The 17,168-nt window shown below is 43.6% G+C and overlaps 1 protein-coding gene across 2 annotated transcripts; it reads right to left on the bottom strand.

The window, feature by feature from the left end:
- Window positions 1-6,282: 6,282 nt before the first annotated feature.
- On the bottom strand, window positions 6,283-16,658 carry LOC139537572 (myb/SANT-like DNA-binding domain-containing protein 2). 2 transcript variants are annotated; one of them, XM_071339040.1, is made up of 4 exons: window positions 16,159-16,658; window positions 8,635-8,890; window positions 8,225-8,291; window positions 6,283-8,021 (listed from the first exon to the last, which is right to left on the bottom strand). In XM_071339040.1, the coding sequence occupies exons 1-4, from the start codon at window positions 16,612-16,614 to the stop codon at window positions 7,070-7,072; spliced, it is 1,731 nt and encodes a 576-aa protein (XP_071195141.1). In that variant the 5' UTR covers window positions 16,615-16,658; the 3' UTR covers window positions 6,283-7,069. The 2 variants fall into 2 exon arrangements, with proteins under 2 accessions (XP_071195141.1, XP_071195142.1); XM_071339041.1 differs by having other exon boundaries at window positions 16,174-16,657.
- Between the last annotated feature and the right edge of the window lie 510 nt (window positions 16,659-17,168).

The following is a 17,168-nucleotide window of genomic DNA, read 5'->3' on the forward strand; positions in this document are numbered from 1 at the left end:
GCTGCTAGTAGCTTTTACCTTCTGCACAGACACCAGCCCTGTTATTAGCCTGGATATTACTCACCAATTTACCAGCATCGGACTGTCTCTCGACAACAACGCCGGATTCCTGCCGTAATCCCTGAGCCACTACTTCTGATCCTCACAGCTAGCTTGCAGCTAGCGCAGTTAGCGCCACTGCCACGAAGCTAGCACCAGTTAGCAAACACAATTCTACAATTCACAACCTCTCTTTCGCCATTCGGCTTGGATTCTCTGGATTCTCTGTCGACACGACCACGTCTGAGCAGACCCCCTCCGTCTGAGCAGACCACCCCCCGGGCTACTAACTTTAAACGCCGCGTGCTAGCTTAGTGGAGGCCTCCCTGCTCCATCTACGGCTGCCCCCTGGACACTATGATCACTTGGCTACATAGCTGATGCATGCTTGACTGTCCATTAATTCACGGTACTCCATTCTGTTTATTTGTGTTTTATCTGTCGGCTCTGTGCTTTAACTCAGGATCTGTGTGTAGTTAATCCGACCCTCTCTGCCTAGTCGTCGCCATTTTTACCTGTTGTTGCTGTGTTAGACTAGCACCCTGTTATTGCTGCTGTTATCTTACCTGTTGTTTTAGCTAGCTCTCCCAATCAAGACCTGCAATCACTTTATGCCTTATTGTATGTCTCTCTCAAATATCAATATGCCTTGCATACTGTTGTTCAGGCTAGTTATCATTATCATTGTTTTGGTTTGCAATGGACCCTGTAGTTCCACTCTCCGTACCTCTGATACCCCCTTTGTCCCACCCCCCACACATGCGGTGACCTCACCCATTGAGACCAGCATGTCCAGAGATACAACCTCTCTTATCATCACCCAGTGCCTGGGCTTGCCTCCGCTGTACCCGCGCCCCTCCATACCCCTGTCTGCACATTATGCCCAGAATCTATTCTACCACGCCCATAAATCTGCTCCTTTTATTCTTTGTCCCCAACGCTCTAGGCGACCAGTTTTGATAGCCTTTAGCCGCACCCTCATCCTACTACTCCTCTGTTCCTCGGGTGATGTGGAGGTAAACCCAGGCCCTGCATGTCCCCAGTCACCCTCATTTGTTGACTTCTGTGATCGAAAAAGCCTTGGCCTCATGCATGTCAACATCAGAAGCCTCCTCCCTAAGTTTGCCTTACTCACCGCTTTAGCACACTCTGCCAATCCTGATGTCCTTGCCGTGTCCGAATCCTGGCTTAGGAAGGCCACCAAAAATTCTGAGATTTCCATACCCAACTATAACACTTTCCGTCAAGATAGAACTGCCAAAGGGGGAGGAGTTGCAATCTACTGCAGAGATAGCCTGCAAAGTTCTGTCATACTTTTCAGGTCTATGCCCAAACAGTTCGAACTTCTAATTTTAAAAATGAATCTCTCCAGAAATAAGTCTCTCACTGTTGCCGCCTGCTACCGACCCCCCTCAGCTCCCAGCTGTGCCCTGGACACCATCTGTGAATTGATCGCTCCCCATCTAGCTTCAGAGTTTGTTCTGTTAGGTGACCTAAACTGGGATATGCTTAACACCCCGGCAGTCCTACAATCCAAGCTTGATGCCCTCAATCTCACACAAATCATCAAGGAACCCACCAGGTACAACCCTAAATCCGTAAACATGGGCACCCTAATAGACATTATCCTGACCAACCTGCCCTCCAAATACACCTCTGCTGTCTTCAATCAAGATCTCAGCGATCACTGCCTCATTGCCTGTATCCGCCACGGGTCCGCGGTCAAACGACCACCCCTCATCACTGTCAAACGCTCCCTAAAACACTTCTGCGAGCAGGCCTTTCTAATCGACCTGGCCCGGGTACCCTGGAAGGATATTGACCTCATCCCGTCAGTTGAGGATGCCTGGTCATTCTTTAAATGTTACTTCCTCACCATATTAGACAAGCATGCTCCGTTCAAAAAATGCAGAACCAAGAACAGATATAGCCCTTGGTTCACTCCAGACCTGACTGCCCTCGACCAGCACAAAAACATCCTGTGGCGAACTGCAATAGCATCGAAGAGCCCCCGCGATATGCAACTGTTCAGGGAAGTCAGGAACCAATACACGCAGTCAGTCAGGAAAGCAAAGGCCAGCTTTTTCAAGCAGAAATTCGCATCCTGTAGCTCTAACTCCAAAAAGTTCTGGGATACTGTAAAGTCCATGGAGAACAAGAGCACCTCCTCCCAGCTGCCCACTGCACTGAGGCTAGGTAACACGGTCACCACCGATAAATCCGTGATAATCGAAGACTTCAACAAGCATTTCTCAATGGCTGGCCATGCCTTCCTCCTGGCGACTCCAACCTTGGCCAACAGCCCCGCCCCCCCCGCTGCTACTCGCCCAAGCCTCCCCAGCTTCTCCTTTACCCAAATCCAGATAGCAGATGTTCTGAAAGAGCTGGAAAACCTGGACCCATACAAATCAGCTGGGCTTGACAATCTGGACCCCCTATTTCTGAAACTGTCCGCCGCCATTGTCGCACCCCCTATTACCAGCCTGTTCAACCTCTCCTTCGTATCATCTGAGATCCCCAAGGATTGGAAAGCTGCCGCGGTCATCCCCCTCTTCAAAGGGGGAGACACCCTGGACCCACACTGTTACAGACCTATATCCATCCTGCCCTGCCTATCTAAGGTCTTCGAAAGCCAAGTCAACAAACAGATCACTGACCATCTCGAATCCCACCGTACCTTCTCCGCTGTGCAATCCGGTTTCCGAGCCGGTCACGGGTGCACCTCAGCCACGCTCAAGGTACTAAACGATATCATAACCGCCATCGATAAAAGACATTACTGTGCAGCCGTCTTCATCGACCTGGCCAAGGCTTTCGACTCTGTCAATCACCATATTCTTATCGGCAGACTCAGTAGCCTCGGTTTTTCTAATGACTGCCTTGCCTGGTTCACCAACTACTTTGCAGACAGAGTTCAGTGTGTCAAATCGGAGGGCATGTTGTCCGGTCCTCTGGCAGTCTCTATGGGGGTACCACAGGGTTCAATTCTCGGGCCGACTCTTTTCTCTGTATACATCAATGATGTTGCTCTTGCTGCGGGCGATTCCCTGATCCACCTCTACGCAGACGACACCATTCTATATACTTCCGGCCCTTCCTTGGACACTGTGCTATCTAACCTCCAAACGAGCTTCAATGCCATACAACACTCCTTCCGTGGCCTCCAACTGCTCTTAAACGCTAGTAAAACCAAATGCATGCTTTTCAACCGTTCGCTGCCTGCACCCGCACGCCCGACTAGCATCACCACCCTGGACGGTTCCGAACTAGAATATGTGGACATCTATAAGTACCTAGGTGTCTGGCTAGACTGCAAACTCTCCTTCCAGACTCATATCAAACATCTCCAATCCAAAATCAAATCAAGAATCGGCTTTCTATTCCGCAACAAAGCCTCCTTCACTCACGCCGCCAAACTTACCCTAGTAAAACTGACTATCCTACCGATCCTCGACTTCGGCGATGTCATCTACAAAATAGCTTCCAACACTCTACTCAGCAAACTGGATGCAGTTTATCACAGTGCCATTCGTTTTGTTACTAAAGCACCTTATACGACCCACCACTGCGACCTGTATGCCCTAGTCGGCTGGCCCTCGCTACATGTTCGTCGTCAGACCCACTGGCTCCAGGTCATCTACAAGGCTATGCTAGGTAAAGTGCCGCCTTATCTCAGTTCACTGGTCACGATGGCTACACCCACCCGCAGCACGCGCTCCAGCAGGTGTATCTCACTGATCATCCCTAAAGCTAAAACCTCATTTGGACGCCTTTCCTTCCAGTTCTCTGCTGCCTGCGACTGGAACGAATTGCAAAAATCTCTGAAGTTGGAGACTTTTATCTCCCTCAACAACTTTAAAAATCTGCTATCCGAGCAGCTAACCGATCGCTGCAGCTGTACATAGTCCATCTGTAAACTACCCACCCAATTTACCTACCTCACCCCCCATACTGCTTTTATTTATTTACTTTTCTGCTCTTTTGCACACCAGTATCTCTTCTTGCACGTGATTATCTGATGATTTATCACTCCAGTGTTAATCTGCTAAATTGTAATTATTCGATTTATTGCCTACCTCATGCCTTTTGCACACATTGTATATAGATTCTCTTTTTTTCTACCATGTTATTGACTTGTTTATTGTTTACTCCATGTGTAACTCTGTGTTGTCTGTTCACACTGCTATGCTTTATCTTGGCCAGGTCGCAGTTGCAAATGAGAACTTGTTCTCAACTAGCCTACCTGGTTAAATAAAGGTGAAATAAATAAAAAATAAATAAAAATTTAACCCAACCCCTCTGAATCAGAGAGGTGTGGGGGGCTGCCATAATCAACATCCACGTATTATTGCAGTGTAGATAAGGGAAGGCCTGGTTAAAATGAAAACATGCCAGCCAGACAAGCCAGTGTATGAATCAAATGTATTTGCATATGAATGGAGTGGAAATTTGCCGACTTTGCGATCTGTATGGTACGTTTTTTAAAAAGTATTTTTTATTTTTTGTATGGTAAGTAACATTAATGTGTAGGGATCATCAAAATTATATAATTTTTTCCCCCGATGCCTGTTTATTCATAAAACGTAGAAGATGATAAATAACATTAAATCGCAATGGTATGTCTATGCAAATTAATAGGAAAACAAAAGCGTATTAATAGGAATACATTTAGCCTAATTGGTAACAAATATGACATGGGGAAAAGTCAGGATACTAGTCAGGCTATTTGTCAAATCCAGATTAAATACAGGTCTTCAGTCGTATCAAATCTGTAGGTGATTGTGGGCAAAATCAATGACAAACAGCTGAAATGTTCAGACTTCATCATGATCTGTGATCAAAACAGGCTGGGTGTTTTCGGTTACTTTTAGGCTAAGGTTATTGGTAAGCACGCAACTGCACTGAAATGAATAGCCTGATTCAATGGGATTCTCCAGAATAACCTTTTTTTTTTTTTTTTTTTTAAATCTGTTAAGATCTTTGGTCTATGCATAGACCCATACCGATTTGATCTTTTAGGTATTTTTGGTATAGCCTACCAATAATATTCTAAATTGCAGAGCATTTTAATAAAACAAGCAAATTTTCCTGTGATGTTGAGGCTGAGCAAGACCTTCAATAGGCTAGTAAACAATGCGGAAATAATCATGGAGTTAATCATTGTTATAGCCTAGATCGCTTTTTTCTAAGGCTAAGTAAACAAGGGGTAGCATGCTTTTTGCCCGTCTCTATTACAAGGGTTAGGCATATATCCTCACATACCCCTTCAATTCAAGCCCTGCTTTTAACCATAAGACATCTCCAAAGAAATGTATAGCCTAAGGATTGACTGTGTCTGTTAAACTGGGAACTCCGGGGGAAAAATGAGGTCAAATCATAATATCAGTGACTTTCAGGTCAGAGTTTCTGAATTGGAATTCCGAGTTGGATGACCGTTCAAAACAAAGTCGGAAGTCAGAGATTGCAGAGTTCCGAGTTCTTTTAAATGCGCCACTAGAGACCTAGGCTACCTCTTATTTCTGAATATGGCTACCTCCAACAAAGAGGCCCTTGTGTCTGTATTGATGTGAGAAATAGGCATATCTACACAGTAATGGTGGCTAGCTGCGATATCAACTAGCCTAAAGTTTTCTAGAGCTGATATGCCTATTTTAGCTAAATCGACAAATTAAATTGATTAGATTACTCTGCCAATGAAAAATATTTTTTCAAAATCATATACATGTAGACATTTGTAAGGCGTTCATGGTGAGATTAAAAAAAATTATCTAGACACTTAAGCTAACACGTGACGCGTAACACATGTAGACGTTTATAAGGCGTTCATGGTAAGATCTTTCATAATAAACTTACAAGCCACGACGTGAACACTACGTCTACATGACATGCACGTGTCATGTGAACGCGTCGGCTGTTTGACGCCTTAGAAAAAAACAACTTGTCTTCATTTGTATTTTATAGCGCTAGGAAGACGTTAGGTGACTTTGTGAGCGGTATCAGTAGCTTCATGAGGCTTAATTCTGGAACTTACCACCCCCCATAGTTTGGGATTCACTAACCTAATGTAGCAGGCCAGGGTTTCGCCTTCTGCCTGTAGCTTCTCAGCACCCTGTTATTTGCTCCCATCTAGTGACCAAAGTGGTGCATGAAGCATGGGCTTTTCTGCAAGGAAGGATAGGACCTACAGGTCATCACTAGATAGCAAACACCCAACACCCACAAATGAGCACACCGGAACCTAAAACGAATTGGTGAGTGGCAAATGACGGTCAGTGCCCCGTTTATTGTTTTTTCTAAACATGTAAACATACAAGACTGTGACCTGGAAACAATATTACGCAAAAACTGTTAACCAATAATAAAATATATATATAATAAAACACCAAAACATTAACATACTTCTTTGAATGTCATATATTTGCAAATACTGGAATGCTTGACAACATCAATATATATTCTTAAATATATATTTCTATATAGAGATCTTCAATATTTTATATATTCATTCATATTTCCCCTTTAGGTCCTCTTTTCAATTAGTTCACATTCCTTACATGATCTTTACCCCTGGATCTTTATGTGGCAATTTAGACCTGAAGATAGACATCCAAAGTCTAAGAAATGTAAAGGCAGTTTTTAAACAAGCGCACACACAATCTTTTAATATATATCCACTGCTATATCCTCGAGGTAGGGAAATGCATCCAGCACTAGCCATTCCCTCTCACATTCCCTGATAAGATAGCGTGTATACAGACCAGGGTTCAAACACTATTTTAAATCTTTCAAATATTTTGGGGTGTTTGCTTTGTCCTGCCTGGAGTGTCAGGTCGGTGGGGTTTGCAGTTTTGCGACTATTCTATTGTTTCCATTGTCCCAGGCAAGCTCAATCAAGCCCAGATTAAGTACTCAAAAATATTTCAAATAGTATTTGAACTCAGGTCTGCACTTAAATTGGGGGAAAGAGATACTGCATGTCCCTCTGGCCCTCTTTCAATCCTTCAGTCAATGGGAATCGAAACAACATACGTTACAACGTCGCTTTGTTGTACTTTAAGGAGTAACCAACTGCAATTTCTAGACATTCCACCAGGGAGCCAGCGGAGAGGAAATCTAGCTCCACCTCGATAAATTTGATGTAAATGGCCGAGCGTTCAGGGCCCATGGAGAGGCCCTCTTCCCTGGCTTGCTGCCCGGTGCCCCTGCAGTTCCCCTGGAGGAAGCGTGTGACGGCCGAGGGCTGCCTGCGGCTGTAGTGCTTGCCTGAGCTCTGAAAGTGCTGGAACAGACACTGCTGTAGGGTCCTCTCCTCAGCGATGCCCAGGTAGCAGTAGGTCACTTTGGCCCCCGTCTTCTCCCCCTCCCCCACTCTCCCACCCGGGCCCACCACACTCTCGAACCCAGACCCGCCAGAGCCCGACGATCCAGAGAGAGGCAAGCTCTGGTCAGAGTCTTGGTGCTGCAGCGGAGAGTCTGGGGCCTCATCCTCCCCTATGTAGTCTGACTCCGCTGACACCTCCTCGTAACCGATGGCATAAAGGCCATAAGTCTTAGGGATTCCCCCGGGTAGGAGGTACTGGGAGGCCCCGTTGCTACAGCCCGTCACCCTTGACTGGGCTATTGGGATCCAGTCTACCTCCATGTGCAGCTCCAGGCAGCGCGCCTCGCTAATGGTGATGTCCAGGAACTTATAATAAACGTTCTTCCAGTTCATCTTCTGCACTTTGGTCATGATGACACGGCCCTCTGCCTTCTCCGGATTGAAGTACTCGCGCAGCCGCTTTCCCAGGGGAACCTGGGAGCTGATCTCGGCGTAGTGGTAGCAGACGTCCTCGTGCCAGCGTGTGTTGTAGCCCACGCCAAAGATGGCCAGCTTGTTGGAGAGGTGCAATCTGGAGAAGTCGGTCCACGTCTGAAAGTGCTCCCATTTCACCTGTACCGACTCCAGGATGCGCACCACATTCTGCATCACTTCCTGTTTCCTGAGAGGGACAGAAATACATGAACGGTCAAGATGAGGTTGGAACCAGTGGAGGGTTGGTAATGAGAACAGATGATACATTTTTATGAAGTCTCTGTCAGTGATTTGTTTTCAATAACATCTTGGCAGTAAAAAGCATTTATTTTGACCTTGTATCCATGTACTGTTATCAGGTATCATTAATTCTATGGCAAAAACACATACTGAACTTGCTCCGAGGGCTCAGGTCGAAGCTGCAGTACACTGGCATTCTTTGGCGGCTGTGTTTCCTCTGAAGAAATAAAGGAACAGTATTTTTTATCATCAAATTAACACATCAAACGCTACCCTGACAGGCATATATGCTCATTACTCCTACAGTATTCATTTTGACAGAGTGAAGGAAGAGCCTGCATACTAAATCAAATCAAATTTTATTTGTCACATGCGCCGAATACAACAGGTGTAGACCTTACAGTGAAATGCTTACTTACAAGCCCTTAACCAACAATGCAGGCATAGCTACCCCTAATAAGAACTACCAGTTCCCTGGATAGTCTACCTACAACTTTAACAAAGAAATAAGTCTGCTGACCCCTTCCCTATTGCCTGCTTTTGTCATCACCACCACTCACCAGTTTCCATCTCTCCCTCCTGGAAGGCGGAGGCCAGCACCTGGTTGCACCAGTCTTCTTGGGAGAAGTCCTCCATAGTGCTGCCGTCAGACTCCATCTCCTGGTACAGGCCACTACTGTTGATGAGGACGGGGGCACACGTCTGGGAGTCCCAGCCTCCCTGGCCAAACACCTTTTCCAGCTGCTCGATGGAGTAGCTACTCTTCCTCTTGCCGACGCCATGCTCCTTCACTCTGCTATAGCACCGGCGCAGCGTCTGCGGGTCATAATGGGTGTGTGAACGTCAAAGGAAGATCTTGAAGTTAGTGTTAGCTATTAGACTAGCTATAGGCCTATCCAATGCCACAAATACACCAGAGACGGCATAGTCACCCACAAAAGGACTGGGATCAAGATGAATGAATGGCTACATACATTTACAGAAATTATTTGCTTTGAAATGCAAATAGCTGAGGATATTTTATTCTCTACAATTGCACTAGATGCAAAATTCAGCACCCTTTTGCAAACTTCCAGTCAGCTTACCTGCTAGCTATCTAGGTGCTTTTAGCAATGTGGGTGTATTTACATACACTAGCGTTGCTTTCAACTGTATTGGGTTGCACAAAAATAGCCCATGGGAAGCCAGAAGTTCCATTACAACTTATTGTGCCGGTGGGCAGGACGGTTGCTCATTATGACGGGAAGAAACGGAACGGAAAAGGATGGTATTAAATATACAACAGGCGGGCCTATTCCTGGATGCTGATTGGATTAAACCGCGTTCTACCTGGTGTCAATTCCACAAGGCTATGATGTTGAAATGCCTATTTACTGTTCCATCTCACTGCGCAATCCAACAACATCGACTGGTTATCATCTAGTTGTTCTCTCATGAGGAAGCTTCTTACTGTGACTAACGCCTGTAACATGACCCAGGTTATCACTCAGCCAACTAGAGTGTATACCAAAAGTGTTGGATCTGTGACATCCACTTGTATTGATCATATCTTCACCAATGCTTGCAGAGCTTTCCTCCAAAGCAATATCAGTTCCCATTGGCTGTCGTGAACATAATATTGTGGCAATAATAAGGAAAGCCAAAGTACCAAAGGCAGGGCCTAAAGTTATTTATAAGATCATACAAAATGTTTTCTCAGGACTCTTGTTGAAGATGTAAAATATTTATTTTGGTCTGGTGTGTATAAGGAGGAGAATCCAGATTAAGCACTTGGAGTATTTGTAAAATTATTCTTGCCAACTGTTGACAAACATTCACCCGTTAAGTAACTAATTGAGAACTGTTAGAGCCCCCACAACTAAACCAAAAAAATAAGAAATTATTTTACCAAAACAAGATAAATTACATAAAAAAACAATGGGAAAAGCACCTCTTAGATGTAAGGGGACCTGCATGGTTCTGGTACCGGTTCCGACCAACATTTTTGCTTATAAATCGGGCTGTGGACACTGTAGATCGAAATGGCTTGCATTGAGCGATAGCCATGGTTCCAACGGACACAGTAGTATTTTGAGCCTGTGTGACATAGGATCTGAAACCACTTGGAGATGGGATATCCCTCCTACCATTTAGTTCACTCTTCCAACTATCCATCAACTCCTGGCTGAACCCTACATCACAGCCACTGACAAAGCACTGCAATTCAGAGATTGATTTATAGCCATCAATCAAAAATAATTAATAGTTTGTCATTGATGGACAAGATTAATATGAGGTGAAAGGCAAGTTCCTAACGAGTTCAGGAAGCCAAGCTAAGGCTCTGTGAAACGTTCACAGTGATTGGGGAAGACGTTTTGATCAAGAGAGACCTTTAGAAATGTGTACTTTTCCTCTAACACTAAACATACAAATATGTGTTTTACAATTATACGGAAGGTGAAGTCTTCGTTTTATAATTTCATTATGCTATATTTAGAAAGCATATGTCATTTCAAGGCTTATTCAGTTTTGTTGAATAGTAATTACATCATGAAATATATATTTTTTATGATATTTGTACTGTGTACTTGAGCTTGTGTACTCAAAAGTGACTACCTCAGCAATTTACAGTGCATTCGGAAAGTATTCAGAACCATTGACTTTTCCCACATTTTGTTACATTACAACCTTATTCTAAAATTGACTAAATTGTTTTATTCCCCTCATCAATCTACACACAAACCCCATAATGACAAAGCAAAAACAGGTTTTTGGAAAGCTTGGCACACCTGTATTTAGAGAGTTTCTACCATTCTTCTCTGCAGATCCTCTCAAGCACTGTCAAGTTGGATGGGGAGTGTCATTGCACAGCTATTTTCAGGTCTCTCCAATGATGTTCGATCGGGTTCAAGTCCGTGCTCTGGATGGGCCAGTCAAGGACATTGAGACTTGTCCTAAAGGACTCCTGCGTTGTCTTGGCTGTGTGCTTAGGGTTGTTGTCCTGTTGGAAGGTGAACCTTCACCCCAGTCTGAGGTCCTGAGCGCTCTGGAGCAGGTTTTCATCAACGATCTGTCTTTGCTCTGTTAATCTTTCCCTCAATCCTGACTGGTCTCCCAGTCCCTGCTGCTGAGAAACAGGTTTCCTCCAGACGTGACACTTGGCATTCAGGCCAAATAGTTTAATCTTGGTTTCCTCAGACCAGAGAATCTGGTTTCTCATGGTCTGAGTCCTTTAGGTGCCTTTTGGCAAATTACAAACTCCATGTGCCTTTTACTGAGGAGTGGCTTCCGTCTAGCCACTCTACCATAAAGGCCTGATTGGTGGAGTGCTGCAGAGATGGTTGTCCTTCTGGAAGGTTCTCCCATCTCAACAGAGGAACTCTGGAGCTCTGTCAGTGACCATCGGGTTCTTGGTCACCTCCCTGACCAAGTCCCTTCTCCCCCGATTGCTCAGTTTGGCCGGGCGGCCAACTTCAGGAAGAGTCTTGGTGGTTCCAAACTTCTTCCACTTAAGAATGATGGAGGCCATTGTGTTCTTGGGTACCTTCAATGCTGCAGAAATGTTTTGGTACCCTTCCCCAGATCTGTGCCTCGACACAATCCTGTCTCGGAGCACTATAGATAATTACTTCGACCTCGTGGCTTGGTTTTGCTCTGACATGCACTGTCAACTGTGGGACCTTTATATAGACAGTTGTGTGCCTTTCCAAATCATGTTCAACAAATTGCATTTATCCACAGGTGGACTACAGCCAAGCTGTAGAAACATCAAGGATTTTCAATGGAAACAGGATGCACCTCAGTTAAATTTTGAGTCTCATGTAAATAAGTTATGATGGATTATTGTAAGATGGCGCCAGAGAAGAAGGCAGACGTTTTACATGCCCCCAGCCGATTGTATTTTTTGTTCCGTTTACAACTTATTTTTTACTTATTTTGTACATAATGTTGCTGCTACCGTCTCTTATTACCGAAAATAACTTGTAGACATCAGGACTGCGAATACTCACCACGGACTAACAGAATACTTTTTTTCCTTTCACGACTCTGACGAGCCCAACGCGAAGGATATACTGCTAGTCAAATGGCTATTTGCAGTGCCCCCGCCCCGCCGTCTTTACACCACTGCTACGCTCTGTCATCTATGCATAGTCACTTTAATAACTCTACCTACATGTACATACTACCTCAACTAACTGGTGCCCCCGCACATTGAATCTGTATCGGTACCCCCCCTGTAAATAGTTTCGCTATTGTTATTTTACTGCTGCTCTTAAATTTCTTGTATCTCTTATTCTTATCCGTATTTTTTTGAAACTGCATTGTTGGTTAGGTAAGTAAGCATTCCACTGTATTCAGTGCATGTGATGAATAAAATTAGATTTGATATCAGTTATTTTTTTGCAAAAATTGCTACAAACCTGTTTTCGCTTGTCATTATGGGGTATTGTGTGTAGAGTGATGAAAACAATTAATTTAATACATTTTAGAATAAGGCTGTAATGTAAAAAAAAAAAAAAAAAAAACGTGAAGGGGTCTGAATACTTTCCGAATACACTGTACATCCACCACCAGACAGGCCACTATTGGTTTCTTCACTGTACCCAAACCAAAAACAGATTTAATGCATTGCTCATTTATATACATGACATTGTGGAATGCTCTGCCACCAGAAGTTACTGATGGCAAAAAGCAAGTTTAGCTTTAAAAACAGATGAAATAGAATGTTTTATCACAGCACCTCTCCTCTTTCTAAAGATCTAATTTAACTGTACTGTATATAAGAATATGAATATGTACAGTACCAGTCAAAAGTTTGGGTTTTTCTTTATTTGTACTATTTTCTACATTGTAGAATGATAGTTTCAATGTCTTCACTATTAAATAACACATATGGAATCATGTATTAACCAAAAAAGTGTTAAACAAATCAAAATAGATTTCATATTTTAGATTATTCAAAGTAGCCACCCTTTGCCTTGATGACAGCTTTGCACACGCTTGGCATTCTCTCAACCAGCTTCACCCGGAATGCTTTTCCAACAGTCATGAAGGAGTTCCCACATATGCAGAGCACTTGTTCGCTGCTTTTCCTTCACTCTGCGGTCCAACTCATCTAACCATCTCAATTGGGTTGAGGTCGGGTGATTGTGGAGGTCAGGTCATCTGATGCAGCACTCCATCACTCTCCTTATTGGTCAAATAGCCCTTACACAGCCTGGAGGTGTGTTGGGTCATTGTCATGTTGAAAAACAAAAGATAGTCCCACTAAGCGCAAACCAGATGGGATGGTGTATCGCTGCAAAATGCTGTGGTAGCCATGTTGTTTTAGTGTGCCTTGAATTCTAAATAAATCACTGACAGTGTCACCAGCAAAGCACCCCCACACCTTCTCCTCTATGCTTCACGTGGGAACAACACATGCAGAGATCCGTTCACCTAATCTGCGTCGAAGAAAGACACAGCGGTTGGAACCAGAAATCTCAAATTTGGACTCATCAGACCAAAGAACAGATTTCCACCGATCTAATGTCCATTGCTTGTGTTTCATTGGCTCAAACAAGTCTCTTCTTATTGGTGTCCTTTAGTAATGGTTTCTTTGCAGCAATTCAATCATGAAAGCCTGATTCATGTAGTCTCCTCTGAACAGTTGATGTTGAGATGTGTCTGTTACTTGAACTCTGAAGCATTTGTTTGGGCTGGAATTTCTGACGCTGGTAACTCTAATGAACGTATCCTCTGCCGCAGAGGTAACTCTGAGTCTTCCTTTCCTGTGGTGGTTCTCACGAGAGCCAGTTTCATCATAGCGCTTGATGGTTTTTGCGACTGCACTTGAAGAACTTTCAAAGTTCTTAATTTTCTGGATTGACTTACCTTCATGTCTTAAAGTAATGATGGACTGTCTTTTCTCTTTGCTTATTTGAGCTGTTCCTACCATAATATGGACTTTTACCAAATAGGGCTGTCTTCTGTATACCACCCCTACCTTGTCACAACACAACTGATTGGCTCAAACATATTAAGGAAAAAAATTCCACAAATTATCTTTTGACAAGGCAAACCTGGTAATTGAAATGCATTCCAGGTGACTACCTCATGAAGCTGGTTGAGAGAATGCCAAGAGTGTGCAAAGCTATCATCAAGGCAAAGGATGGCTACTTTAAAGAATTTGTTTAACACTTTTTTGGTTACTACATGATTCCATGTGTTATTTCATAGTTTTGATGTCTTCACTAATATTCTACAATGTAGTAGAATAGTAAAAATAAAGAAAAACCGTGGAATGAGTAGGTGTGTCCAAACTTTTGACTGGTACTGTATATATGAAGTGTGTAAATAGTATTTTTGGTGTCTCTTGGTGTCTTTTCTATATATATATATATATATATATATATATATATATATTTTGTATTATGCCGTGATCACGAGAAAATGATCTTACAATCTCGACAAAACAACTTTTGTTATGTAGTGATCATGAGATAAATAAGTTGTGATCGACATAACAAGGGAATACTTTTTTAATTCATATGTCCTCTCTGGACCTCCGTAGGGTTGCGTACATAGATATGAAACAAAAAGACTAAAATGAATGACCAGCCGGCATCAATAGAAACCCTAGATTTGTGTCGGGACTATATCTCGTGGAAGGATGAAATAGTATGTATAAATTCATTAAAATAAAAAGTTTATGAAAATATGTCAATCATTATTTGAACATGTTGTTATATGAAAGTGATAATGCCCTCGAAGCTGGTGTTTCGACTTCGTCTCAGGCCGAACAACACCCGTGCCAATATATCCTCCAAACACCGGCTTCGAGGGCATTATCACTTAAACAGACTTTCCAAACGTGGGTCTGTTGTAGAGGTCCACTCAATCCTGAATACCCGAGGCTCGACCCGGGACCTGAGCGAGTCCGGGTTCAAAATTCTAACTTTCCCTTGGGCCCAGGTCTGATAGATCCGAGTGGACCCGACCGCGGCTCATATTTATTTTATGCTAATAAGGTGAATTTATTGACTGATTTAAGGACTAGCCAACATATTCTTTAACCAGAAGAGCAAGTTCGCTGATAAAAAAATAAAGTTGCCACTTGGGTCAAACCCGTTAGGGTATGGGTTGAGTCTAGGTCTGGTTGTAGTAGGGTCCATTCGGGTTCAGGGCTGATTGTTCTTGGCGTTTCCACTCACTACAAAGTGATGAGAGGAAGCCCAGTGGCCGGCAGTGGGAGAAGATGGAGCGAGATTGATTTTGGCCAACATCCTGCTAATTTTCTCATCGATGAACCATTTGATCTCCATACAGTTGTCTATGTCCAAAACTAAAATCTGTAACAAAAGGAGTGTCTGTGTTTTGTAGAATTTACCCTTTGCCAAAGTTTCTCCCCAAAATGTTGTTGTTTATAAGTAGTGCAAGAAGTAGTGCATATTTCCATTAGTTCCCTAACAGAAATATGCAAATAAATAAATGCTAGAATGTGCCAATAGGACCTCCCTAGCTCGTGCTTGGCTCTGCCCACTATGATTAATTTTCTCCCTTTGGAAACGACAGGCTCTGGTTTATCTTGGGTTAGTTATAAAAATCGTTGCCTCTAGTCTGTTGCAGGCACACTTCCTGTCTGCTTACCTGATGTCAAAACAAAAGTCATGCACTGTCTACAACAGACCCAAGTTTGGAAAGTCTGTTTAATAATATCTATTACATATTTTGTCACAAATCTCCCGTCATAAGGACCAACCATCATGCCCACAACACAGGCACAGTAAGGCTTCCCACGGACTGTTGTTGTGCAACCCAATACAACTGAAAGTGACGTTAGTGTATGTGAATACAACAGCGTTACTAAAATCAACTACGTGGTAGCTTGACAATGTACTGAATGTTTTAAAACGTACCTACGGGTTGAATCGTTACATTAGCAAGCTACATATTACTAGCTAGCTAACGTTAGTTAGTCAATGGGCATACGCTAGGAAGCTACTGTAACACTGACAACATCCCTGGTTAACATTACATGATTGAACATAGCACGAAGTTACTGCCTACGAAGAGTGGCAAGCAGCTGACAGATGACTACCTATGTGATAGATGAACATGCTTACTCTGTCCCCCATTACCTTCATCCTCTCCCTGCATTGGGATGGGGTCCTTTCGTAGCCGAGCTCTGCTAGGGCTCGTGAGACCCGCTCGTACATTGCGGGACCAGGGGCCTTTCCAGAAAAAACGGTGCCTGCAACCTCCAATTGCTGCATTCGTGCCTCCGTCAGTCTTTCATTGCCCCACACCGCAATAAGGGCGTTTGTTTCGGATGGGGTCCACGACATCCCTCGGCAAGCTGTGAAGCTATTTGAGGCAAAGGCCGATCCACTTCGGCCTGCGCTCCCAGAAATCGTCATACCTACGTTGAGAGGCGAGAATCGATTAGGTGTGGAGGGATTGGAATGATATTGGTTGCTGTCACTCAAATCCTCTGATTCTGGTGATGGAACTTCTGTTTTCGGCATCTTTAACGGCGTCGATATCTCGGGAGAATGATTAGAGTTACAGGGCGCCGCCATCTTTCTTCTGTTGCTAAGGGGAGGGTAGCCTAACGTAGCAGGCGTCAAAAGGGAAGGGGATGTGATATACGTCTTCTGTATGGGGGGTGATATGTGCCAGAATTAAGCATAGGCAACCGTACCACCTTGTGGCTGTCGCTTACCATTGAACGTCTGACTGACAGGACATGATACCAATGCCTTTCTAACGTCTGCGTGACGCCTGCGTGTTAATGAAAGTGTTAAGGTGCATAGTTTATATTTATATTAATTACATCTCAACCATAAATGTTAGAAACTTACAATTTTTCCCATGGAAGCCGACATTCCGAAGTAGCCATCTTGAGCTATAGTGTAGCATATGGCTTGTGTATTTTCTGTTATCGCTAATTGCCTAGAAAAGATTATGTCCAATCTATAGGTAATCTGTCTTTCCCTAAACACCTCATGACATGGTATGTTATCTTATCTTTCTGTATACAGATCTAAATGTTGTTAGCCAATCACAGACTATGTTGTTACTAGTTCTCAGTAGCCTACATCAGACAATCAATAGGAGTTTCTCCACGGCTTTC

This window comes from Salvelinus alpinus, chromosome 13 (assembly GCF_045679555.1).
Source record: "Salvelinus alpinus chromosome 13, SLU_Salpinus.1, whole genome shotgun sequence".
Taxonomy (NCBI): Eukaryota; Metazoa; Chordata; class Actinopteri; order Salmoniformes; family Salmonidae; genus Salvelinus; species Salvelinus alpinus.